Raw genomic sequence first — 27,520 nt, 5'->3', positions numbered from 1 at the left:
TTCTGAAACCAGAATTTATTGGTATACAAAACTCCATTTCAGTGATAAAGTGGCACATCTTTGCAGCTTCTATTGCACCAAGTATTGAAGATTAAAGACCAAAAAGAAAAAAGAAACATTTGGTTTTCAAAACACTGCAAATAGCCAAGTACAGTACTTTTGGTAAATAAAAAAATAAAATGGTTCAGACTAACACAGTCTGTGGCAGGAAGAATGGACATGGAGGGAAAATCAACTATGGACATCAATCAGCCAATGGTCGCACTTCTCACCATCGAGCTCCACAGATAAGGCTAAGACTGGCTAAGTCTAGGCATCATGACCCTATGGAGGTCTGAAGTAGCTCCAAACTGAAGCTACAACAAGTATAGTGCAAGTAGAGAAAAAGAGAAGGCCCCTTCATTACTGAGCAGCGCCCTCCTCTGGAAAGGAGACAGCAGCACACCAGCACTTCTGCACCAGGGAGAGGAGCCCCTCGGCCCCAGGCCCACCATCAACGGGCTCTTGCTGGGGGAGAGTGCAGGGCAAGAGCCAGGGAGGCACAGGGTCCTTTCTAGAAAATGACAAAGAGTGGGGGTGGTACGAGGACTCCCACACCAGCATCCCTCAAGTTTGGTTCAAGCCGCCTGCCAGGGGATCACACCACAGACCGACCAGTGTCTGTGATGGAGTTCAAATGATTGTCAGGGCTAGTTGGCAGCAGCCACCCGCTGAGGGTTGACGGGCAAAGGGTTAGGGACAGACCGCAGAAGGACTGTCCAGCGCTAATCACTTCCCACGGCTCCCAGCACAGTGAGCTGAAGTTCTGTCTCACGGCTCACAATCAACCCACTGTGCAGACGGGCTTGCGCTCACAGGCACGCATTCTTCACACCGACCAGTGCCTTCTCAAATAGCACTGCAAAGATGCTACGTGTAAGGAGTCCTAGCCAGAACAGTTGAATAGAGGTGCTCTAGAAAGGAGCCCTAGGAAGAAAGAGTTCAGAGCCTGAGGTTCTGTAACATAATGTAACGGGGCCCAGGAGTACACAAGGCCTGGCCCTAACCAGTGGCCTCAGCCTCCAGGGTGCATACTGGGAGTTTCACCATTGTATATGTACTTTGTGACTGGTGTTGAGTTTCATCTCCACTTTCAAGAGAAGTATTGATTCCCCCCCACCCCCACCCCTTTTCTAACCTGCGATGGCAGAGGTATGCTTTAATTAAATATGCCAACTTTGTTATAGCTTAAGTAAAAAAAAAAAAACCGCTTAAATGGGGAAAGCTCGTAAGTTCAATGAGGTCAATGGAAAAATACAACTTGTTCTCGGGTCAGGAAAGCACACCCTGTAAAAATCTGCCTCAGGGAAATCCCTTCAGACTGGTCGGGAGACCCTGGGGTGCCTGAGCCCGTTGTCAAAGCTGAGATGAAGGAAATCACAAACAACAATGGTAAAATGGACCAACGCTGCAGGCTCTGCATCTGAAGGCCTGCTACAGAGACAGAGCCTTGAGGTAAAAAGGTGAAGAGCTATGCTTCTACCCAAAAGGAAGCCACAAATATAAAATGCTACAAGAGCCATGCCACTCTCTTCCGGTCTACAAAGACCGTTTTTGGTCAGGTGACTTTTAGTCAACTCTTCACTAGGAACCCAAGCTTCCTTTAACCATCCAAGTAACTAAGTGGAACAGTCCACAGAAGTAAACCGATAGCATTCTATGTTGACCTAGTAAAACCCAGGCAGTCTAGAGGGTTTCTGAGAACCAGAGAAATTGCACGTTGACTACAGGGACTCCCTACGAGCACCATTCCAGCCAAGTCCATTTGCTATCCACCTACATAATCGGTGAACAGTGCTCCCCGCCCCCACCCCCCACCGTCTCAGTTCACATTGGAAAGGTTCCCAAGGAAGGAGCAGGGCAGGGCAACCAGGCTTACCTACAGGAAGGCTCCCTTTAAGCCCAGCTCCAGCTGCCTCCCACTTCACAAGCCCTTCACGAGCAAATGGGTTTGAAGTATTTTCGGAGCTTACAGAAGAAACTATAGACAACCACAAGTAACAGTTTAAGGTTCTTCTTTCTGCCACAATTCTTCAACCTGGCATCACTCCCAAAAGAACATCTTCATAATATTGAAAAATTAAATATTCCTAAACATTCTAATAATCATCTGAGGGCAACTACATTATTTAGAAGTTGTGGATCTATGTAGTTTGAATATATCTACCTCTCTACTTCAAAGTTGCTGCCACTGAAAGTTTACTTATTTTTTACCTTTAAAAAATAGTTTAAAATCCATAAAACCTTTATACACAGCTCTTAGGACTAGTAAGCAGCTAGGGATCACTGCTCCAGCCTCTCTTGCTCTCACTAGAAGCTCCCAAGAGAATTCCATGAAACTTAAGTCTCCATGCAGCCCAGAAGTTAAGACAGATTGAGTTCCTAATAGAGCCCAGTATCTCACTGGAGTGACTGTACGTAGGTAAGTTACTGACAAGAGTCATCCCAGGACAGAGGACGCTGGGCCTCCATTTTGACTGCTGATAACTGTCAAGTGCCCACTAAGGCAATTAGGTAGAGGAGTCCATCTGTTCCATGAGACAGAGGCAGTGAATTCTAACTTTAAACCCTTAGCGAAGAGCTATCACTGAAGGTGGGTAACTGCACCCCATTCTATTCTAATGATCAACACACTAGCTAAAGAGAGATCAATTATAACTGGGAAGCTCTGAGATGGACATAAAAGAAAATTATAGAATTCGTATGATACGTTTTAAAAACCACTATTAAATTACCCCAGAAAAGCTAAAGCCTATTGCCAGAAAGAACTAGGTAACTTACAAATAAACTTGTCCAGTCTTCTCTAATTCAAATTCTTCTATCAGTGGGCTCCCCTACTCTCCTTCTGAGTTGGAATTCTGAGGAATTCCTGGTACACCAGCTCAGTCACCTGGCAGGGTCTGAACGTCTGGGCTCCTGCACTTGTATACTGTGAAGCAGACACGATGGACTGTTTAGAAGACAACCCTGCTAAATATTACTAAGCCCAGTGCCCGGGAAGCCAGTGTCCTAGGAGCCAGTCCAAGACACTCTTGATGTTCCAACCGGAAAGTCACCAAGACCCAAAGATTAAACAGCATCATTAAAGCCTAAGCAAATGAATAGCCCACCGGTAAAAGCCATCCAGTGAAACCTTGGGGCAACCCAAACAATGATCTGTCTATACACATCAAAACATCATTGTGTCCCTTCCCCTGTCCCACTTTTAAATTTGAGGGGAGAGGGAAAGAGCTACTCTTTTAACTTGTGATTCAACATACATGCATATTATCTGTCCTAACATCAGGTCTGCAAAAGGCACAGCTTGTCAGAGACTGGCCACTTCCTCTGTTACAACCAGTTTTAAAGTTCAGGTCTAACTCCAGTTTTAGGAATGGCAATTCCCCACTGAACCAAATATGCCTACCTATTCCTGAGCCATGGAGTCGGTCATTCAAAGGTCCTAGCCAAAGTCTGCTCTCTGACAACTTCTGGTGGGTTCTGGAGGGTTTCTAATATCCAAGAAATAAATGCAGCATTTTATGTGATAGAATTTCCATAATACTAGGAAATTTGAGGGACCTATAAGGTCAAGTTATCTTTATTTCCCTGAAGGCATCTAACTAGAACAGCAAAATACAACTACTTAAAATATGAACATGGAAAAACTCAAGACTCTTTCTAGACAGTCTTTCCCTCTAAATGCAAATAACGCTTTAACTCCTTCCTGGACAGAGCCCCTTGGTGTCTTACTTGACAGGGATGGAGTCTGCTCGACACACAACCAGGACCCAGAAGCGCTCCACAAATCATTAGCAGCCAGCCTCTCCTTTGTCAAGAAGTGGGGACCAAACACTGAGGACTACCACTGCTTGACTGCGCCGCGCGGTGTGGGCCTCACTTATCACGCGGCTCAACTGCCAGATAGTGCTCAGAGGTGCTTCACAGCACCTGCCCTCCGGCTGAAATCACACTCGTTACTGACTCCGGGGCAGGAACCATGCAGCAGTTCCATTTCCACCGAGAATTGAGGCCACAGCCACTGTAATTGCCATGACTTTGGGGAAACATTTTAGTGGTTTTAAGAAGTTGGAGTAGCAGAAAATGTAACCCAAACGTGTTCCTGAGTTGCAGATTGTTTACAAACTACTCAGTCTATTCATCTGTTAGAAACTCAAAGGGCAACCAAGGAAAGGAGGTCTGAATTGCTGACCATGAATCCAAACGACTCCACAAACAATTGCAGCAACACTCACCCAGGATCACTAAGCTCTGATGTGCGGAGCAAGCAAAACTACACTGAAAAGGTTCTCCTGCCCTAACTGACCGTCCCTAAAACTTAGTATTTTAAGGTCCTATTGCGGGAGGTGAGTGGCTTCACTGCACTTTCATAAAGCAAAACACATCACTAGGGAAACGTAAAGAAGAAAACGAGGCAGCTTGAAGAAAACCAATTAGTGTCTGAGCTAATGCGTGGATTCTGTAGGTTGCATCTCGTTTTTTTAAAAAAACGGCCTCCCTGGGCAGTTGGTACACAGCATTCCAGTTTCCACCCGCTGATCACAACTCCCAGGAGAGCAGAGTCAGATGTTGAGAGCGGCGAAGGTCTTCACCAAGGTGACCTGCGTGTTCACATCTGTTTCGCTTCTGTTGTTGTCCCTGTGGCTACACCTGCTCTCCAGAGCTTTCTGCCGGTGCCGCTCCTCCTGCCGCTTCTTCTTCTCCAGCCGATGCTGCTTGCCTGAGCCTGAGCCCTGGAAGAGAAGACAGCTGTAGGGAGGCGGCCGACACAGATGACCAGGCTGTTGCCCACCGCCCGGAAGGATGCCAAAGACACAAACAGCCTCCCCACAGGAACAGAGGGAAAAAACTGTCTGAGAAACCAAACGCAATGTATTTTCCATGACTGCTCAAAACATACATTTAAATCCATATCCCTGGCTGAGCTAACAAGCAAAATCAATTCCATTCTCCTCAGGAATCAACTCAACATTTCTCAGCAGAGCATTAACCCCTAGTCCTGCAAGGGATAACATTCAAACAAGCCTTAGGGACCCCTCTCTCTACAGAGCTTAAAGCCCAGGTAAGTCTAGCAAAATCTTCAGAGGCTTACTTCATCTTTGCCTCTGCCTGTGGCTTTTATTTTTTAATTAGGCTACACTTTGAACTCAGAACTGTTTGACGAGTCTTCAAAATGAATTCTAAACTCAATTCAATGAAGGTGACACATGCTACGGATGGGCATTTGGGCTGGGGAGATGCACCACCTTCTGGGGAGCACTTGATAATAAAGTTACCAAAGCCTTAAAAAGACGGCTATATCCATGCCCTTTAACCTGTTAATTCCTCTTCTGGGTCTCTACCCAAGAAATTAATGTGAAAGACCAGATTTAGACACCGAGCTGTTCACAGCAGACAATGCATTGATAAAAATAACACAGATTAACACAAGAACACCCATCCAATGATGTTAGGCTGGGGAAAAACAGCACTGAATATGTACACAGAAGATGGATTCAATTTACATATGCCTCCTTCCAATCTTCACTGCCTGCACCCAAAGGACAACAGACACATGGGGCAACACTCCTTTCTGCTTTTTTTTTAAATCCTTGTATTGGGGGCTCATACAACTCTTATCACAATCCATACATACATCAATTGTGTAAAGCACATTTGTACATTCGCTACCCTCATCATCCTCATAACATTTGCTCTCCACTTAAGCCCCTGGCACTCCAGATTTTCTACAATAGCTATTCTTTTAAATCAAAACAAAATAGAAATAAACATAAACATAAATAATACAAATTCCACATTCCCATCAACGGCCACAGAATTCCAGCAGCCCACCCTTTGCCCCTCTGGTTTTTCATACCTTTGGGAGCTGGTTTTTATTTGCTTTGTTTCCTTCACTAGGGCTGGCCCGCACCTTATTGTTCTCAGTCCTGCCTTCATTTAAGCCCTGACTTCCAAAGATTCTGGTGCCACTGCCACCCTCCTCCCATAAAGGGCCACGCTGCTTCAGCACTCGACCACTGGGCTCAAGGTTCTCGTCGGCATCTTCCAGAGAAAGACAGTGCGTTAAAATCATCCCATGGCATGACTGCTGTCTTAAAAAAAACCCGCAAAATTACCCGGGTCCCTGGCTGGCTAGCCTTTGGAAAGCAAGTTTCCTTAGACGACATTCCAATATCAAGTCAATACAGCGGAGAGCACAGAGAAAAAGAGAACTGGTCCCCTCTGGAAGAGAAAGTAAAAAATAACCTACTGACCAGTCCTATCATCGGCATCTCACCAACAACACACATGTGCGTTATTCTCCTAGAAAAGCATGAAATTCTAAAGAGAGATCTTTCACTTGCACCCAAAACCAGAAAAGAAATAGGCTTGAACACTTTAATTATGTTATAATTTTATAATTACAATATTATCCATGGCCAGCTTCCAGAGTCTATGTGGTCCAGCACAACACACGTGGCTATTTCATTTCAATTTCCCTTGCTCTAGCCACAGTTTACGTATCTACCTTATGGGGCAGCACCCATGCTGGGCAGCGCTGCAACACATCCAAAGTCCTAGTGACGTACAGCTTTCCAAAGAGCACAGGAAAGAAAGGCACAGCAACCACATGGGAAACCGTATCACGCAGCACGGTGCTTGCCACCTAATACGTGGCAATACATATTTTTTGAGATCATTAAGGGACATGTGGAATTAGATGTCACATCCTTTATCTACGCTGCATCATAAAGTTGGTCCCAATTCAAGTACTCAACACCTAAAATGCCACCTAGTAACAGATGCTAATAATTTAAACTCCTAGCTTCATCAGAAAAAATAAGTCTGTTTTATCCCACTGTGTTTCAGCTCTCACTTTGTTTGTAGAAGAGGAGCTTATAAGTAAGACTTCCCTGAAACTCTCTATCCCATCCCTCCCCATTGGAGTTCCCCAACACTGCACTGCACGCTATTTACATATATTTACTTATCCACCTCCATACGCCCCTTCCCCTGTGATCTACTCGTTCAATAAACAGAATAATGAATAAATAAATGATAGTTTAATTACTACTTGTAATCTGATCAAAAATTAGTATTTGGAAAATCACTAACACAAGCTTTTGGAAAACATATAAATCAACCATAGACTTACTACTTCTTTTCCCTTGGTTCATCTGAAGCATGGCAATTATTGCAGATTCAATATTATAATTTTCAGCTTCCAGGTTCTGGACTATTAAATTAAAATCCTATCAAGAAACAAAGAAATACTTCAACTAGAAAAGAAATAGGGAGAGTTGCAGAAAGGCATGCAGATCTTTTTCATTTAGAAAATAGCTTACGTGTTTGTTAATAAAGTGGGTTCCCTGACTAACCACTACTATACATTATTAAATGAATTCTCTTTGTAGAGTGCAAACACTATTCAGAAAAAATTAAAACTGCATACCTTCCTTAAAACTCTGAGGAGTACAGGCAAGCAAACAAGAGAAATGAATAACCGCGCTCATCCAATGTCACCACATAAACTTAGTCAAACTACAAATCTCCTGGATCTAGTTGGCTCCCCCAGGTGCTGGCATGCGGTGGTGCCACAGACAGAGAGGTGAGCGAGGCGCAAGAGCAATGGTTCAGAGAACAGCGCGTGCAGAAATACTAACTGAGCATCCGGTTGCGTTCCAGACTTTCTGGACAGCATCTTCTACTTCATCTCGCAGGCCCTCCTCACAGTCCACGCCCTTTGACTTGAGCGTTTCTCTCTTATTTGCATCATCTTGACGAAGTAGCTGGAACTAAAAGGAAGCAAAGAGTCATCACAGAACTCTGGCAAACTCCTCAGAATCTTCAACATAAGGAGCCCCTCTCAGCCCACACACATTCAAACAGGTGGGGGAAAGAGACAAGCTTCAGGGAGGTGGCAGTGACGAGGTGGGAATCGACCCAGTCATTGAGATTCCTGGCCACAAGAGGAGGAGGAAAGGCAAGGCTGAAGATGTGGGGTGAAGTGTTCCCTAAGAACGGCATTCTCCTGCATGCTAGAGGTCATGATTTTGGCGATGATGGCTGACTGGTTTCCGGAGTTGTGAGCGTCTGACTGAAGAGGATTCGCTACACTAGCGCCCAGTCAGCTTCTGCAGCAGGGCAACACTGCCCTAGGCCCTCCAGATCACCAGCCTGATTCAGGGAGCTGCAGCTCCTCTCCCTACTGGACAGCTAAGCTTAGGAGCATACCGCCACACTCCGGGGAACCCGCCAACCCAAACTCTGAAACCACAAGGGGCAGTTAGCTTGTGCCATGAAGCTGTTCTGATCGAAGCTGAAATCACAAAATCTTCCCTCTGTAGCACTTCACTCACCTTCTCTCTCTGCTTCCGATTAAACCAGAGAGATGGGTAAATGAGCAGGGACATCTTTACTTTTTTCATGTAAAAGTGTTAAGTGAGCCCCAGCAATGCACAGTGATATTCCTTAGAACATTAATAAAACAGAACCGGTTATAAAATTACACCCTCAATGACAACGCACCTGGATGCAAGGAAGCAATCTCTATCAAGACTCTTGGACCCAATAGTTTCACAGCTTGGAAATTTAGCCAAAGGAAATGTTAACTATTGGATGGACTTACGTAACGATGGTCATCACAGTGCACTTATAATGGCGAACACCTGGAAACTACCTAAAGGCCTCACGTGGATATGGTTAAATAACCACTGTCAATGTGAAAGTTAATGGCTTCATTCACATCAAAGTCAGGAATATGATAAGGATTTTTATTACTACCATTATTATTTAACAATGTTTGGGTGCTAATAGCCAATAGCAATTGGCCAATGTTTAAATTTTGTAATTATAGAGAAGATGAGAAGTTATCTCTAGTTAGAGATAACATAATTTTACAACTAGGGGAAGGGAGTGGGGAAGAAAGTACACAATAAAACCCATCTAAAAGCTACTATCAAAAAAGAATCCTGCCAAAACATGCATCTGATAAAGAAGTATAAAAAGACAACCCCATTCAAAAATGGGCAAAGGACTTGAATCAGCATTTCTCCAAAGATACAAGGGGGCCTTACTTTCCTGTTACTTTAGTCATTAAGGAAATGCATACCCAAACCTTAAGACGCTACATCACAACTATTGGGGTAAACTCCAAAACAAACTCATTGCCATCAAGTTAATTCCAACTCACAGTGACCCTGATAAGACAGAGTAGAAAGCTCCACAGGGATTCCTTATGAGAGCAAATCACTGCCAACCTTTCAGTTACCAGACCAACGTTTAACCCAATATAATTTAACCCACCGCACCTTTATTTTAAAATAAAAACAAAAAATATCAAATAACCAAGTATAAACTTAGCAAAATAATAGGCAAGATTGATAGGAAGAAAATGCCCCACTATCACGATCCCAAGTCTATCTTACAAACCCAGCTGGACCAGAGGATGTACACTGGTACAGACAGGAACTGGAAATACAGGGAATCCAGGACAGATTAACTCCTCAGGACCAGTGGTGAAAGTGGCAATACCAGGAAGGTGGGGGGAAGGTGGGGTAGAAAGGGGCAACCGATTACAAGGATCTACATATAACCTCCTCCCTGGAGGACAGTGGAGAAGTGGGTGAAGGGAGACGTCGGATGGTGTAAGATATGACAAAATAATAATTTATAAATTATCAAGGGTTCATGGGAGAGGGGGTAGTGGGGAGGGAGGGGGAAAAATGAGGAGCTGATACCAAGGGCTCAAGTAGAAAGCAAATGTTTTGAGAATGATGATGGCAACATGTGTACAAATGTTCTTGACACAATGGATGGAGGTATGGATTGTGATAAGAGTTGTACGAGCCCCCAATAAAATGATTTTTTTTAAAAAAAGAAAAGAAAATGCTCCTAGAAAACTCAAACTCACTGTCATCAAGGACAAGGCAGAATCATTTCTGTAGGCTTCTGAGACTGTAAATCTTCATGGGAGTAGAAAGACCTATCTTTCTCCAGTAACCTTGTGGGTTGCAGCCCCAGGCTACTACCCACTACGCAACCATACATCACCAGAAAACAAATCAATTAAGCAAATAAAAAAATCTTTCCAAGTTCATGGCTGGGAAGAATTCAGTACCATAGAGATATTAATTCTCCCTTGAGTTACTCTATAAATTTACTGAGACGGCAATACAGAGCAACAGGATTTCTTTTTAAGCAGATAAACCAATTCTAATGTTTCCGTTTTTAAAAAGATCTAAAACTAAGATATTACAAAAAAGAAATGAGTAAAATGTTTCACATAGTCTTAGTAATTAAAATAATGAGGCATGAGAATGTGAACAGAGAGACTAGTGGAAAAGTACCAGAAATCTAGAAATAGACGCAGATACATACGGGAATTAGGTGTATGGAAAAGAAGTGGCATTTTCATCAGTGGGGAGAAGAGAGTTCAAACTAAAGTACAATTGGGTAGAATTGGGTAACCACCAGGCACAAAGTAAAGCTGGATTCAAATCTGAACACTCTTGAGTATACAAATCTCAAATTTAACTTTTTATAAAAAATGAAACCATAGCATTGAGTTAACCTCAAAGTGAGAAAGGCCTTACCAATTATGACCCAAAACCCAGAAGAAATGTAAGAAAGTAATAATAAGCTCATCCACATAAGAACTTAAAATTTTTCACAGTAACCACCACCACAAGGAGAAAAATGAAAGGCTGAATGATAGATAGCCTGTGAAGAAACATTCCAAGTCGTAACACAAAGGTGAATTTCTCTCATATGAACAGAGTTGCTACAAATCAGTAAGTTAATAGGAAAAATATGAACAAAAGACAAAAAGAATGGTGGTGGTGGTGGTGGTGGTGGACACGGAGATGATTCCAAGTCACAGCAACCAGCTGACCAAAAAGGCCATGCAAGCAGACCTTAAGCACAGGGAGCGATGCCCGCATGCCCTTCAGAAAACCCTAATTAAAACTCCGCTAAGCCAACAGTTTAGTCCCAACACTGACAGTTTAAAACAACAACAAAACAGACAGTACATTGTTGGCTAAGATGTAGAAGACATACTATGCCGGTGGAACGTCAAATGGGAAATGCTCTTGAGAGCCACGTGGCAACACCTTTGAAAACTAGACAAGCAGACACACTCTAATACAACAGCGCCCTTCTAACAACGTATCTTGCAGATGCCCTTACATGTGAGGCTCTTCACGTTCACGTGCGTGAGGTGACTCAGATACAAAGAAGTGCACATCATTTGAATTAATTTCAAGATCTGGTTCAACATATACAATCTCTCCAGAAGATCCTGCCACACACTGATAGGCCGGATGCCTCCGGGAAGGGACAGGAATGCTTTCCACTATATATCCGGTTACACATTCTTAATTTTTTTAAAAACACAACTTTCTTTTAATATTGAACAAGTGTATTTCAGGTTAAATATGAATTATATGCAAGAACTACTTAAGAAATCCTGAAAAACCCAAACGCACTGCCATCAAGTCATTGCTACTCAGTGATCCTATCAGACATAGGGCTTCTGAGACCGTAACCCTTTTACGGGAGTAGAAAGCCTCATCCTTTCCCTCGGTGTGGCTAGTGGTTTCAAACCGCTGACCTTGCCAGTAGCAGACAAATGTGTAACCCACTAGGCCTCCTTATAGAGAACATTATGTATGTTCAATGTGGGTTGTTTGTACTGTGATTTGGGTGAGAGTTTACAGAGAAGACTGGTTTTTCCATTCCACAATTTGCACACACTGTCTTGTGACATCAACTGCAGGCCCCTCTCTGGAACAACGATTGCATCCTCCTTTCCTGTCCCTCTCTGCCTTCTGAGCTTTATCCCTGAGCTGGGGCTGCCCTCTGCATCTTTTCTTTTTTTTAAAATCATTTTACTGGAGGCTCACACAACTCATCATAATCCATACATACATCAATTGTGTCAAGCACATTTGTACATTCGTTGTCCTCATCATTCTCAAAACATTTGCTCTCCACTTAAACCCCTGGCATCAGCTCCTCATTTTCCCCCTTCTTCCCCGCTCCCCCCTCCCTCGTGAACCCTTGATAATTTATAAATTACTATTTTGTCGTATCTTACACTGTCCAATGCCTCCCTTCATTCATTTTTCTGTTGTCCTTACACGGTTGCTCATTCCTTCAAAACATTTCTATCAATATGTGTGCAATAATGTGAGAAAGGCGTGCCTGTGAGAGTTAAATGGTGTAAAGAAACTTAAACTCAAGCTGTTCCTTTCTTGATGCAGTAAGTAACTGAAAGGCAGTCTATGAAAGCAATGGGAAAGGCTGTGGGTGGGCAGCCAGTTTTGTGTCTTTTTTACTACCTTCAATCCTTTTTATAGTTTCTAAATGTTAGGTAAGAAGTGTGGATTAATCTTAAGGTATAAGATCAATATGTAGTTCTACATAATTATATTCATATGGTCATAGTTATCGGTGATTAAAGAAAGCACAAGAATGAAAGCAATTTTCTCGCTCACCTGCACTGTAAGGAAAACAAACATAGTAAACCCACAGCTTCCTAAAGGCAGTTAATGTCCATGGAACCCTCACTGGCTTCAGCTCCAAGAAAACAGAGGAACGCCCAGGCCCCACTCACGTCCGTCTGCAGATGTGCGGGTGCTTCCGAGTTGTCGTTGATCCTCCGAACGCTGTCATAGTGTTCCCCGTATCGATATGCAATGTGTAACTCCCTCACATTGCTTTTATCTGTACCACGAATCTGTGCACAGAGGAAGGGCGAGAGCAATGAGGGCATGGGCGATGCTGCCGTGTGGAGAGAAACATGCTATCTGTGGGGTCCTTCATCACACCTGGGCAGAACTAGGTGCCCCAAAGATATCAAACTGGAACTGTGACTGGGATACTTTCTATGCCATTTTTAAGTGCTCTCCATCCCACCCACATCAGCCTCAAGGCACATCATATGCAGTCTTAAGGAAATACATTTCCGTGGAGACATGTATCTGAAAACCAGTCAGACTTACAAAGAGAGGAAGCAAGTCACTGCTGGGCTAGCACATTCCTATCTCTATCTTCCAGGCCCTCTACTACCCAGCCCCCGCCCCCCCACCCGTTAAGTGGGAAGGCCCAAGGGCCAATCCAGACTTCGCTGGGCTAGAAACTCATACAATGTGGGGCCCTCTTTGAGAAAAGGATGGCAAACTACAAATATACAATTGCTAGAACCACTGCCAAGGTGGTGGAAGGGGCCCAGGCAAAGGAGGGGCCTGACATTTACACTACATCCACTTCTCAGGAAGCCCAGTCCTGCTGGAAACACAAAGGGGCACTTTCTATTAACCGCAGACTAAGAGACATTATCAATCACAAACCTAATTATCTTCCAGTTTTACCAATCTTAAAATTATAAAACGGCTAGACTGCAAAACACACAACTCCAGTAGCATCACTCACAACAGGGTCTGTGGTCATGGCAGCCCTGGGGCACAAGCCAAGCTGGAGTTCCTAGAACTGTGCAAGGTGAGATCCCTCGGGGCCAGGGACTGTGTATTCAAAAATGCACCACCAACACCACTCACACAAAAAGAGCACGTATTCCTGGATCTGTCCCTTAGGAAGGAACACAGACTCTCCCCTAAAGTGACACAGCAACCTCATCCACCCCCCAGCGTGATGAGCATGCTCGGTGGCTGTCTCCTTGTTCGTGCTTCCTGAAAATCACAAGCAGGAAGATGCAACTTTCAGTCTGAATGCCAATGAAGAGCCTACCACAAGCATGACCTCCCCAGGCCTGCAAGTGAGATCTGCGAACGTTCACGCCAGCTAGAGTACCCCACTCTCCAAGTCCAAAGAGGGGGAGGTTTACATACTACGGCTGGTTTTCACACTCTCAGCAGAGAGCCCGCACCATTCTTTCTACCAGGAAGAATACTGGGAAAAGAGATTGCTTATAAGAGTCTTCAAATGACATAAGCCCTAAATTAGCACCCTGAGAAAGTTTGTGGGGAAATGCCACAAATCTACTCTTTCAATTCGATTTCTTTCACAAACTTTTTGAAGGTCTTGCACATATCTAAATATAAATATATATATCTTATAAATAGAAAAAATTACTGGAGGAACAATCATCTAACTGAGTTATGATTTCATGGGGAGAGAAATAAGAGGGAATTCTTACTGTCCATGTGACATTTTATATTATGTTCCCCTGTGTCCACTGTCCCTCTTGTGGGTGTGTGTGTGTTGGGAGGGGGTGGTGTTAGGGAGGAGAAGCAGATTCATCATTAATGCAAGAGCTTTAAAGGGCCACAGCAGCGGCACCCACTAAAGCTTTACTTCTGAAATTTCAGAGTTCCTTCATGGGGGCTGGGGAGAGCCAGTGAAGAGCACTTTGCCATTATATAGCAAGGTAGATTTCGCTCAAACTCAAACACACACACACACACACACACACACACACGCTTCACTTTCAACATTTAGAAATCCATGAGAGAGAACACTAAAGAAATCTCCAACTATACAGAATTATCTTTCCCAACTACCTGGGTATTTACTACAAAACACGTTCCTGATGTAGGAAAGGCAGACTACACTGACTGCTTCAGCACTGAGGATTATCCAAGAAGGGTCATTACATGCTATATATTCAAATGACTTTGACGACTTCAGCTAAAGTAGATGAATTTAAGGATCAAAAATTAGGGCCACGAAAAGGAAAGTAACCGGTATGTTTGGCCCAGAGGTGATACTTCAGAGAGTGCCACCTGAAAGCCACCGAAAAATACGACAGCTCCTCCAGGTGTCAGCACAACCAGCCACTCGGCGCCACTCGGCACCACCGACCACACACGGCTATTGTTTCACTGGGGCTCACCACACAACCTTGTAAGGGAGAAGTCCCCTCAGGCCCAGGCAGGTTTTACTGGAGTGTAATTTCGTTACAAAGGACATTGGATCTGGCACTCTGGAAAGAGCCAAACCACATGAAAGGGGACATATGACTACAGAGAGACAATGATTTCTACTTCTATACATTGACAATGGTTACGTGACCATGTGTCTTAAAACCTAAGAAGCACAAGTTGGTCTTCTTAAGCTAAATTATATCTAAAGTTTGCTTCTTTTAAAATAAGCGAAGGCTAGATATAGGCAATTTATGAAGTAGTCGATAAACATTAAAAAAAATGAGAAAAGAAAAGAAAAATAAATAAAAAAAGAGAAAAGGGGGCACTGTGACCTTTACAGTAAATAATGTAGGATATGTAAGTGTGTTGTGTATAAAAAAGGATGTGTGTCGGGGGAGGGTGTATGTATATTTAAGAGCATTCTGGGGTTTATTTTCCAGTTACATGTGACTATTTCTATAATTCGTGTGTGTATGTGGTCCCTGGGTGGAGCAAAAGGCTGGCATTCATCTACTAACCAATTAACAGTTCAAACATACCTAACAGCATTACAGAAGAAAGGCCTGGATGACCTGCTTCCATAAAAACTACAGCCACGAAAAACCCATCAAGCTCTATTTTTTACAAGCAGGGCCGGGCCTCCAGGAATCAGAATCTACTTGAAATCAGTGGATTGGTGTGGTTCGGTTTTGGTGTATGGCAGAGTCATACCGTGAAACATTAACAGTGGTAATCTCTGGGTGATGTAGCTCTCAAAATGGCTACTTGCCTACGTGGGCTTTTCTGTAGTAGAGCACTACACTTGCAGAAGGCTACAGATTCCAGTGAAAGCCCTATACCCATTTTGAGTCTCAAGGATTCAGTATCCATTGAGTTATATTTCATATTGCCCTCAAGCAGCATGTATTACAAAGTGAACTTACTACCACCTCCCTAGGTAATCCAGGGAGGGGTGGCTGATTCCTTAGGGACCTGCTGGCGTATACCCTAGGTAAAAACTGATACCAGGGTGTGCAGGATCAGGAGTCATGTCCTGACTGCCCTGACTGCACAGGCCCAGAACCAGTCCTACAGGCTTTTCTATCTAGCATGGTGTATCTAGTCCAATCGTGGTGCCATTCCCACTTCTGTAGGCCTGCCTACAACTGTGATGTAGTGAGCAGTCACCAATCATGCTCTGGCAGTTTCCCTTATACTCCATGCCTCATCAAAGGGCCCCACTGATGGAAATCTTTGGACTCCACTGTGCCCTCCTGCCACTGCAGTCTCTCATCCAGATGATGAATTTTTTTCTATAAGGAATCTTTTTCTTGTCTTTGTCCTATTTAAGGATTCTCATGTTTTTCTACAATTCAGATGTCCTGCCTTTCTGATTTGAAAAAGAAAAGTTAGAGGTGAAGTAGTAGTGGGAATGGAAGGCAAAGAGTTGACAGGTCCAATGCTCACGGCTGACTTGTAAGTACCTGGACACACTTTCACCCTGACCTTTGAACTTCTGTACTCCAGAATCCTGGGTCTGAGAGATTATTTGGGTGATTAGGTTCCGTGAGGATATAGGAGATATGAGACGCTCCCCGTGTTTCACAATAGAAACAAAAAAGTTGTGGGGTGGGGAGCATTGACAGGGGAGAGGGGCATAAACAATTTAAGAAGAGTCTCTGCTATCGTACAATGCAAACCTAACATTTCATTGCTTTAGAAAACCCCTGGATCCATTCATGCCCAGAGAGAGGGGACTACAACTAGAGCTTGACATTTAAGTCAGGAATTATTTTTCTTGTTCAAAATATACTTTTTAACAATGGACATTATAAGGCATTTTATCTTTTTGTTTCTCTCTACAAAAGAAAAAGTGCAAGAATTTAAGATAGGCTCTTGAGTGGAGACCTACCTGCCACAATGGAGCATTAAGCTGATGAATCACCACATTCAGCTGATGATTTCTTGCAAAGGCTACAATTGCATCATTGCCAGCAAAGGTGCCAGGCTTTGCCAAACTGGCCACTGCATGGAAATAGGAGAGAACAGAAATGAAGCCTGTATAACGGAAAAATCCACATGCAAACTATGGGGTTTATTTCGTTCCAGATGAAGAATAACCATCTGAAAAGTCCATTAGCTTTGTCAGACTCCAGGATTTAGTTAGCTGAACACTGCAAACTGCTACTCAGAAGCAGTCACTATTTATTCCTTCGGTAAACATTTGCTGAGTGCTTCCTATACACCTCGTCTGTGCCAGATACTGACAATGCAGTGATAAACTCAGTAGTCACAATAGTTAGCATTAATGCATGCTTATATATGATGCACCTCCACGTTACAGATGAAGAAACTGATGCAAAGACTAATTCAGACTGTGCCCATAGTCAGAGCCAAGAGCTGTGGCTCCAAGGCGAGTCAACTTCAATTGCTGTCACAGCTTGCCCTCAATTCAGTTACACTCCGTGGGGGCAAACCAGAAGGTATGGGTAGAGCCGATGTACAGGTGCCATGGAAGGAGTGCATAGCAGGTGTGAGAGGAGCACACCAAAAGAGACTCTCAGTTAGTTCAACAATGAGGTAAGGAGTGTCAGATAAACTTCTTACTGGGACACTTGCACTAATGCCCAAAGGACAGTCAAGGGTCCAACGGTAATGTTCCACTCTGGTTCCCAGCTAGGCAGCATCTCTAAACCCTTCTCCACCCCCACCGAGTGTAACTTGACACCTAGCTTTCTCAAGACTTCTCAAAGAAACCTTCCCGCCCCACCCGGCTTCACTGTTCTGCTGCTGCCACAGCCAATGGTGAGAAGCATAGGCTCCTTTTAGACATAATTTATTTCTGTCCCCCAAAAATCCTGTGTTTATTAACATGGGATTCCTTTGTGCTCTCTTCACTTTCTCTTGTGGCCACACGTCCCTGTCTCTTCCCCTCTAGCTCTCTCTTTCTTACTTTGAGCCATTCTCTCTTCACTCCGTCTTCCAATCTTCCCTCACCTTGCCCCCTTTACTCTCATTCCAGTCTGAACACCCAGGCAGGTCGTTCACTCTAATAAAACCTTTCATTGAAAGCCAAGCTCTGGGTCCACTTTCCTTTTATTCCCGTGCTGACAGAGATGTAGGGAGGAGCCGACAGTGATGCTGCAAGCAGAGGCGAGCGAGCATGAGGAGTTGGAGGACTATAAAGTCATGGCAAGAATTCAAACTCCTGAGACAGGGGCAGGGAGAAAAAAATGGTAAGAAATGGGCAAAGAAACTTCTCAAAGCACAGATTACGGCGCTCAAGAGCTTGGTCTCTCGCCTAAGGGCAAGGGGAGCCACCAGTGGGTTTTAAGGAAGAGAAAGGTGTCATGAGATGTACACAGTTTTAAGACCACTCTGGATGCAATGTATAAAATGACTGAAGGGGTCAAGACTGGAAACAATGAGGCCATCTAACCGGCACTGCCGAAAACTAGGCAAAAAGCCACGAATAAACAAGCTGCCATCTAAGCGAGGAGTCAACCAAGTCCACATGGAAGAAGCACATCAGCTTCTGGTCCAATGATGACAATAACAAAATTCAAATATGATGAAGGAAAAAGTATCAGAGCTAAAATTCTGAACACCCAAGTGGTAGAAGGCTATGGAGGGAAGTGGGTTCCCCAAACCCATCCGCAGAATAACTAGTTCGATTAAGCCAATGGCAGATCCCCACTGACTACAGGCAAGAGTCCCGAACACCCTTACTATGAGAGATCATTGTAACCTTGATTATGCTGGATCAAACTTGATACTTGGTCAGTTGACCTCTCTCTTGACCCAAGCTGTTTTTTGTTCTAGGTGAACATGTTCCATGACAAAAATTTCTTCCCTGGCGTTTTAAATATTGAAGAAGGTCTTTTCTTATTATTTGTATTTTTATACTGTTATTTTAGCCTTACCATTTCATTTCAATTTTATTTTTTATTGTTTCTATTGGGTTTCCCAGTTTGTGACGCACAGAAGGGTGGAGGCACAGAGATAAGTGATGCGAGGGTTTATAGTGGACTTAGGGGTGGGAGTGGGAGACAGGGAGAGTGAGGGAATTTCAAGAGTAAACAATGAAGGGGGGAGGGAGCACTAGAAATGACTGTGATTACACAACTCATTTTAAAGGAAATTTAACCATGGGGAGGATGTTCTGAAATTGATTGCACAATTCTTCTTAATATGACTGAATGACTGAATTGTATATGTGGATTAGGTGCCAATAAGAATGTTAAACAAACAAACAAAAAGACATGACGGCAGAAAACGAGGCAAAGAGAGGCCTGGTGGCACAATGGTTGAGTGCACGATTGTGAAAAGGACAGCGGTTCACACGCACCAGTGGTCTGGCGAGAGAAACCCTAGGTGGCAGTTCTACTGGGTCTATGGGGCTATTCTGAGTAGGAATTGACGGAGTGGCACACAGCAGCAGTAACCAGAAGTGAAGGGAAGAAATGCCGTGGAAATGTGACAAGACTTAATGAATGGCTAATGACAAGGAGAGTGTGAGAGGGAAGCATCAAGAACATTTGGGCTTTGTTGTTGCTGTTTTAGCTTTTATTGTGAATTGGGTAAAATTTTACAGAGCAAATCCATTTTCCACTCTACAGTCCACACACATACAGTTTCATGCCATTCGCTGCAATCCCTGCAATGTAGCATCCCTTATCCCACTTCCTCCCCGAGGTTCTTGTGTCCATTCCACCTCCTTTCCTAACCTTTCTGAACTTTGTCATGGGGTGAATGCTTTCCTTTGATCTCAAATGATTATTTTACGGTGCGTGTATCAATCTAGTGCTATTCTGCCCAAAGACCCGTTTATAAACTGAACCACAAGGGTAAGTTCAGTTCCAGACTTGAAAGGTGGTTAAGGGCCAGAGACTAAAATGTTCTTCCAGTCCCTATCCAGCGAGGAAGCCTTGTCTTTTATATGACTTTGCGTTTGTTCCACATTTTTCTCCAGGACCTTCTAACATTCGGGTATTTATACAGTAAGGAGAAAGGTGTTGCAGGATCCCTGAAAGCACAGCTTAGAGGAAAGGACTAACCCAAGAAGATACAATGAAATGCCACGGTAACCAGGTACTCAAAATTAGTGAGCACAGTCAAGTCCCTTCTCTAGTGCTCAAATTCTTATGTAGCACTAACCATCAAGAATACAGAGGACACTAAAAAATAACAACTTCCCACTGCTTCCTGTCCTGCCACATTCCAAAGCTACCACAGAACTTTCACTGACAATGTTCAAAATAGAATTCCACATCACAGTCTTAAAGCTCATTTCATCGAAAATAATACTTTCATAGAATCAACACTACATCTGATACAGCACACTAAACTACCTGCCTCACATTCGTCCACTGTATTAGCAAACATGACCACTGGATACATTGTATTCATATGCTGCACAGTGTGTGCCTCCGCACAGAGACCAAGAATCAGAAGCTGATATATGTATTATCATCTGAGCTTTCACTCCCCCATCTCTGGTACCGACTGACTTCCTGCCTAGTGAAGGGTGAGGGGTGGGAAAGGCTGAGGATCACCGACAGTTGCCCTCCATCTTGCTGGCAGCACAGCTATGTAATCATTCTCCAAGCAGCAACTTCAGATCACCTTTGACTCTATCTTCCCTCTACTCATGTCCCCACCTCCACTGAGTCCTTCCTGTGAATTATACTGCAAAAGTGCCTTGGTCTGGACCGTACTCATTAACCTGGTTTAGTGGAGACTCTCTTTTCTCAGTTGGTCAATGTGAAGATCCTACTAACTAGTCTCCTTTCTCGGTTCCTCTCCCCATCCATCTACTCTCAACATTGTCTCCGCCATTTTCTTCTGAAACACGATTGAGTATGTCTCTTTTCTAGTGAAAAAGACAGACCTTGAGCCATTTATAAGGCATAAATATAACAGCATATTGCAAACTAGATTCATAGTATGTGTTAAAACGAAAATATAAAAGATCATGTGGAACTAGTAAGAACTGTTAACTGACTTGCCGCAAAGAAAACAACCTGTGGCTGGGTTTTGAGAAGTAAAAAAAGTCTTCACTGGTCCATCTGATTATAAAAGCAAGATTTGATCATTTTTAAATTAGAAAAATCTATAGATCATCTAAAATATGCATAGTCTCACCATCCCCACTACCGTTACTAAGAGCTTATTTTATTTTAATTGACTAATTAAATCCTCATAAAACACCTATGAGGTACTAACATTATCCCTTTTATAAAGAAATTTAAAGATAGTGAATAATTTCTGGTGAATAAGCAAAGAATAGAATTAACCGCCATAAAATGTTGGTATTTTTCCAGACTTTAACTCGTATTGTGTACACACATTTTAAAAATGAGATCAATCTATACACACTACTTTATAACCCGTTTTCCCTGATTTGATGAGAATTCACAAAGAGCTTTTCAGGTCAATTAATAGCATCCTGTTTATGAAGGACATATACATCTCACTCAAATACCTAGCATGTTACCTAGTGCAGAGTAAGCAAGTAAGTATTTGTTGAATAAATGAACGCCATAATTTATGTAACCAAGTCTTTGGCTGGGACTGTGGAGAATGCTGATGGATTTAACTCCTGGGGAGTGTTGTGTCCCATGGTGAACCTACCATGCTTCTCAAAAGGAATATCATCTTCTACAAAGGGCTCAAAATCCCCACGCTGCTTGACCATGTAGTCCACTGTCTCCTGCCGGTGCCTGAGATGATTCCGAGAGTGTCCCTCCAGTTGGTCACCAAGGGCTCGGAACAAACAATTGCTGTCAAAACAAAAGTGTTAATCAAGATCTTTTTAAAACGAACTCAAAACTAAAAACCAAGCTCATTGGCATCGAGTTCATGCCAACACACAGTGACCCTAAAATGAGATCAGTTCATCTAAAACAATGATTCTCAACCTTCCTAATGCCTGGACCCTTTAATACAGTTCCTCATGTTGTGGTGACATCCCATCCTCCCCAACCATAAAGTTATTTTCATTGCTACTTCATAGCTATAATTTTGCTACTGTTATGAACTGGGTGGCCCCTGGAAAAGGGTCGTTGGACCTCCAAAGGGGTCTCGACCCACAGGTTGAGAACCGCTGATCTAAAAGCAAAGATGCTTCCAGCTAGGCCATCCACACAGAAGTGATCAAGAAAGCTGCCACCTCTGGGGATCCAGGATTCTTCCCAGAGCCTGCAGGGAATGCTCTGGGACAAGTAATCAACTAATTGGGGGAAGCAGTCTGTCCCCTGCTTACTGTTTGGCTGACTTGAAGGAAAGTCATTCAGCCTTCTGGCCCACCTCCACTGTTGCCTTCTATAAAGAGGTGGTGCTACACTAACCACCTAAGGACAAGAGTCCCATCCTTACAAGCCACTCCATACTCTGGTTGTGACTACCAGAGTCCCTTCTAGAAGGATCAAACTGGTTGCCTCTTTTCTGAAACAAGTTTCACTAGAGTTACAAAGACAGCAATTTGCTAATTTTCTAACCTAAGTTCCTGAATTCAACAATGATCAAAGAGGTTTGATCGCAGCAACACAGAGGTGTGAACCATGAAAAGGAAGGAAGACCCTTACACAGGGAACAGTTGTACAGAACGCTGACAGACACTCCCTCCCCGAACCAGATACCCGACATCCCCTCACACATGAACATCCCCCGAACCAGATACCCGACTTCCCCTCACACATGAACATCGCTGTGGCTGCTCCTGCCAACTGACACTTAAACATCGTTTTAGGTTTTCTCACCCTAAAATTTAAATGTTAGCAATTAACTCTAAGAGTTATCTTTCCTTTCGGTTCCCTGAAAGACTTGTCTAATTCCAAACTATATCCCAGACACAGAGGCCCTGCTACACAGAGACTAAAGCAAGCAAACACAATCAGGTCACCCTTAAAACTAAGGAAATGTGAAACCAGTTACCGTCTTACAAATGGTTTACTCTTCTAATAAAACCCTACGATATTTTATAGAGGGAAATGTAATATAGGGCTACATTTAAAAGATACAACTAAATCAGACATACTAATCTTGTACTGCCTAATCCAATTAGAGATTCGTTTCCCGATGTATCCAATTATGTTTCTAAAGAGTAACATGAAGGTTAAATTATTTCTTTGCAACTGGCTCCAATGTACACGACTCCACCCACATCAGTTATAAAGGTGGCCATGATGGCATTACAAAGGCCCACAATTAGTTCCACAGTCTATGTTAAACTGGTACCAATATACGTAAAGCTACAAAAAGGACACCAATTAATTAATCCATCCCCATGTTCCAGAATGCTGCAAGTACCACACTGCCAACAATCTATCCACAACAAAATGGTTACTTCAGGCTACTCAACTGTAACTGAGTAAACCATAATTGTAATTGTAATCAGACAAGAATGAGAAGATGGAAACTAGAGACTGCATTTTTTTAATATTACCATAATTATATTGCCTTTCAGAGAGTACTCAGTGAAGTATTAATAGCTAAGAAACTTTGCTGACACAGGCCAGTAGGAGTCACATACACAGGAAACACCATCCCCAGCACAGTGGCAAAGCCTGACATCACCACATGCAAAAGGGCCACAACACTAAAGTGGGCGGAACCACAGTCCAGGTCATGGTAACTTTGTAAAGGGCTTGGGAGCAAAGAGGTGTTAGCTTCAAGAAGCCCACATCAAGGGAATTCAAAGAACAGGTTATTTCATCCAACCGCAACGGTCCACAAAGACCACAGATCTAAGGATGGGATGAGAGTATTCCAATCGAGCCTCCCCGCCCCTGCAGCCTCCCCGTCCACAACTTTGACCTGGGTACCCAGTGCTCTTATCAAGCTGAACAAGTTGTACATCTCCTAAAAACGTGTTCCTCTGCCTTTCACACGCCATCTATCAGCCTGGAATGTTCTCATGGCATATTCTGACCAGTCCTGCAAGATCCAAATGAAGATGGCATCTACCCTTTTCACCCTTATTCTCTCACAGGGGTAGTTTTTCCAAAGCTTCATCATCTGTGATGAGGCTGTAACTCAGGCAGCTACTGGAAGTCTGTGTACACCTGTGTTTTAAAAGGTTCTCGTGTTTATCTCTTTAATACAGTAACTACTAATAAATCCAACTCCCATCACCAAAAGCTCTGAGTTCTACGTAATTTTTGAGAATATAAAGTTTGAGACCTACTGTTAGATGTGTTTCTCCTTTACTGGGACATGAACTTAAGAGTATCTTAGTCAACATATTCTCGGAACCTTGCTCAGCCAATATTTGCTGAATTAACTGAAAGTAAGCTCTCCTGGGAAGGTGGGGGCACAGAGGAAAGAGAAAGGGAGTACAGTTAGTACCCCAGTTTCCCAGTGTTTTATGAAAGACTACATAATCCCGAATGCTGACTCCTGCTCACAGTCTTCGGAGGGCTTCAATTTCCTGGGCACTCTGAGCATGGGAATATCGGGACCAGCATAATGGACACAAACAATACAATTGTTTGCAAGGAAGAGCACTACCTCACACGCACCGTATTTAACTGATATATTGGTTTACATAGCAGTGTCTTATGCTTGTTTGATGAGCGTATGTACGGCCTTAAGTAGTTAATAAATTTGAGTGCATACTTGTCAAATGAGGGTCACAGGCTGACAGAGAGACTCAGCAAAACAAGTCTTGAACTGCAATGACCCTACTAAGAAAATGCCCTTGAGGGACCCTGCTGAATGGGCAGCTGACCTCCCTATTTTTACCACTCACTCAACGAAAATGTACCGAATGCCTTATGTCTCCAGCGCTTGGAGAGTTGGTGGTGAATAAGATGCAATCAAGCCCTAATTGCCACTTACACAAAAACACCACAAGGCAGCAGAGGTGACTAACCTCTGTAGCAGGGACGTCCAACTTGCCCAAGCACCGGGCAGGTGAGGGCGGCTTCCAAATGTTGAGGGGAAAACACCAGTATCTTTTAACGCTACCTTTCCCATGAACTTTCCGAAGCCCCCTTGTATGCAGGCTATGAAAGACGGGAAAGGTAAATCAGGGCCAGTTTACAGACTTGATTAATAAGCCGTGTGGTGTGAAATAAGCCAATTCTGGGCGCTCTGGCGAAGTAGCTTTAGCCTCCCCTCAGCCCAATGGGGCCTCAAATGCAGGGAGGAGAAACACCAGCCCGGACGCCATTAAAGGGGGGCAACCAGAAGCCTTTTCACTGAGCCACATTTAGGGGTGCTACCTGTCCTCCTTCCTTCTTCTCTAATCTTTTTCCTCTCCTGTCCACACCCTGGGCGAGCCAGGGGGTAGAGGGCTGGGCGGCTCACCACAAGCAGCAGCTGGAAGCCACCAGAAGACGAGGCTTTCGACTCCCGGGAAGAGTGACAGTCTCAGAAACGCAGAGGCAGGCAACACCTGTGCTTACCAGGGAGGCCAGTAAGAACGCATCAACGACAATCCTTCACAGACCTCATTTCCCAAACATAGAGGCGGCAGCAGGCCACCAACAGTCAGGAGTCCGGGAGGGGCTTTCTGAACGCCATTCCGCCGGCTGTGCGCGCGGTTCGGCTCTCCGAACGACAGGTTGCATGTCACCTGCCATGAAGGCCCTATGTGGCCATCTAACTAACGTCAACCTGCCGCGATGGTCACTCTCCGCAGCCCCTCGGGGCTCCCTGCGGCGCCCGCCACGACTAGGACCCTGTGGGGACAGCCCCGGCGAAGGGCCCTCGTTCGCCCTAGAGCCCCTGCGCTCGGAGCGACGGCCGCCGGAATGAATGAATGGATGGATGGATGGATGGAGGGACGAAAGCGGGCGACGGTCGCCAAGCCCGGCGCGTCCCCCAGCGCCGCCTCCCGCGCTCCCCGGCCCGCCTCACCCGTCCCCCGGCACCTCCCGCAGCTTCAGCCCCAGAGCCTGCAGCTGGTTGGCGAAGCTGAGGAACTCCTCCTCGCCGCTGCCGCCGCCGGGCTCCGGCCGGTTCCGCCGCTCCTTGGCCAGGGCCCGCCGCGCCGCCCGCTCGTCCCGCTTGCGCTCGGCCTCGGCTTTGCGGCTGCCGCTGCCCGGCCGGCTCTTCGCCGCCTGTTTCCGGGACATGGCCCTGGCCCCGCCGCCGGCAGCCGCGGGAGGGAAAGCCGAAGGGCCCTCCGAGCGGCTGCCTCACGCGCGGAGGTGGCGAAGCTCCGCGGACGACGGAGCCAGGAGACTCGACCACGACGCCTGCGCCGGCGCCCGGCGCCCGTCACGTGACAGAGGCCCCGCCCATCTCCCCGCCCTCCGTGGGCCTAGGAACGAGGCACCATAGAGTGCTGGCATGGGATAGAGGGGCAGGCATGCTGGTCGCTTCGACTGTTCCCTCTAGTGGTGGGTGGTTGAAGAGCCAGTGGGAGCTGAGAGAATGAAGGAGAAAAAGGTCAACGAGAAATGGCGGATGATGGTAAAAGAAAGCAGGGGCAAAAGTTAGGAAAGGAAAGGAGCTAAAGTATTTCAAGTCTGAAGTTGTCGATGAGCCTACAGTTGAGGTAGACTCTTTCACATAGCTTGTCTTACGTGCGGTGTTAATATTGGGTGCTGTCCATAGCAACCTAACGTCCCACAGAAGGAAACATCTGCCTCACATTCCTTGCTATGTTTGAAGCCATCGCTGCAGCCACTGTTCAGTCCATCTTGCTGAAGATCTTCCTCCTCATCACCAACCCCCTGTTTCACCAAGCAGGATGTCCTTTCCCAGGGGCTGGGCTCTCCTGATAACACATTCTAAATACGTTTCTAAAGAGCATTCAGGCTGCCCTTCTTCCAAGGCAGAGTGTTCATTGATTTATTTGGGAAGTCCATTCAGGATTCTTCACCAACACCATAGTTCAAAGTCATCCATTGTTCTTTAGACTGCCGCGTCCAGGGGCATGTGTCCCGGATCCACGTAAAATGAAAGATTTGACTGAGAGGCCAACGCTGAGACGCTGACGGGAGATGGAATTGAGACAAAGAAGTGAGGTTAAGAGCAGCTTTATTAGGGCAGGGGAAGCGCTCCCAGGAGGGAAGGAGAGCAGAGAAATGGTTGGGGGGGCACAAGCCCTCTGGCGGTTCCGAGACCCAACGAGTTAGGTCAGGGAAATCGAAGCTTGTTGGTATGGCAGTGGCTAGATATATAGGGCTCGAGCTAAGAAAGTATACGCTGACAGAAGGAAGGGAGATTGTTTATTGCTTGTAGCTGCAGGGCCTTGAGTCAGGATTTGACCCGTGGGAAGTTATCTTGTTGTTTGCAAACCTGCGCCCTGGAGTGCTGGAAAGGGGGCTATACAAACCGCCCTGGGAAGATAAATTGCTTCCTGGGGTGCTGGGGAAAAGGCTACACAAACCTGGCCTGGAGAGAGAAGCTTTTTGGACTATTGGGGCAGGAGTTGCATAGTCCGGGTCACCAGGGCTCCGTATCAGTGCCCGCCTCTAGCAATCTTGACTCCATCCTACAGGGACCAGTCTGCATTTGCCCAGAACTGTGGGTTTTCCCAAAAATGCAGGACTTCTCCTTCTAAAACTGGGAGAGTTTCAGGCAAACCAGGACCGTCGAAGGCCCTAACCCACAGCCACCTGCTCTGGACTCTAGCTAATCAAGAAATCCTCCAGAAATGCCTCTTCTCCTTCACCCTGGCT

The 27,520-nt window shown here is 44.8% G+C and overlaps 1 protein-coding gene across 1 annotated transcript; it reads right to left on the bottom strand.

The window, feature by feature from the left end:
• On the bottom strand, positions 1-26,084 carry OTUD3 (OTU deubiquitinase 3). The gene is made up of 8 exons (XM_075551512.1): positions 25,749-26,084; positions 21,519-21,667; positions 16,798-16,910; positions 12,638-12,760; positions 7,683-7,814; positions 7,175-7,271; positions 5,897-6,081; positions 1-4,772 (listed from the first exon to the last, which is right to left on the bottom strand). Exons 1-8 carry the CDS (start codon positions 25,964-25,966, stop codon positions 4,602-4,604), a joined length of 1,188 nt encoding a protein of 395 aa, XP_075407627.1. The 5' UTR covers positions 25,967-26,084; the 3' UTR covers positions 1-4,601.
• Between the last annotated feature and the right edge of the window lie 1,436 nt (positions 26,085-27,520).

Source organism: Tenrec ecaudatus, chromosome 1 (genome assembly GCF_050624435.1).
Source record: "Tenrec ecaudatus isolate mTenEca1 chromosome 1, mTenEca1.hap1, whole genome shotgun sequence".
Classification (NCBI taxonomy): Eukaryota; Metazoa; Chordata; class Mammalia; order Afrosoricida; family Tenrecidae; genus Tenrec; species Tenrec ecaudatus.
Note: the sequence above shows the minus strand (reverse complement) of the source record. Positions and strands in the feature narration are given on the sequence as shown.

Excerpts from the sequence above, each read along its gene's own strand:
- OTUD3 (XM_075551512.1), bottom strand. The coding sequence starts at position 25,966 with ATGTCCCGGAAACAGGCGGCGAAGAGCCGGCCGGGCAGCGGCAGCCGC. Across the intron at positions 12,761-16,797 it reads TTAATGCTCCATTGTGGCAG|ATTCGTGGTACAGATAAAAG; the intron begins GTAGGTCTCCAC and ends CTCTGTGCACAG. Across the intron at positions 7,815-12,637 it reads CCGCACATCTGCAGACGGAC|TTCCAGCTACTTCGTCAAGA; the intron begins GTGAGTGGGGCC and ends GCTTCCTTTTAG.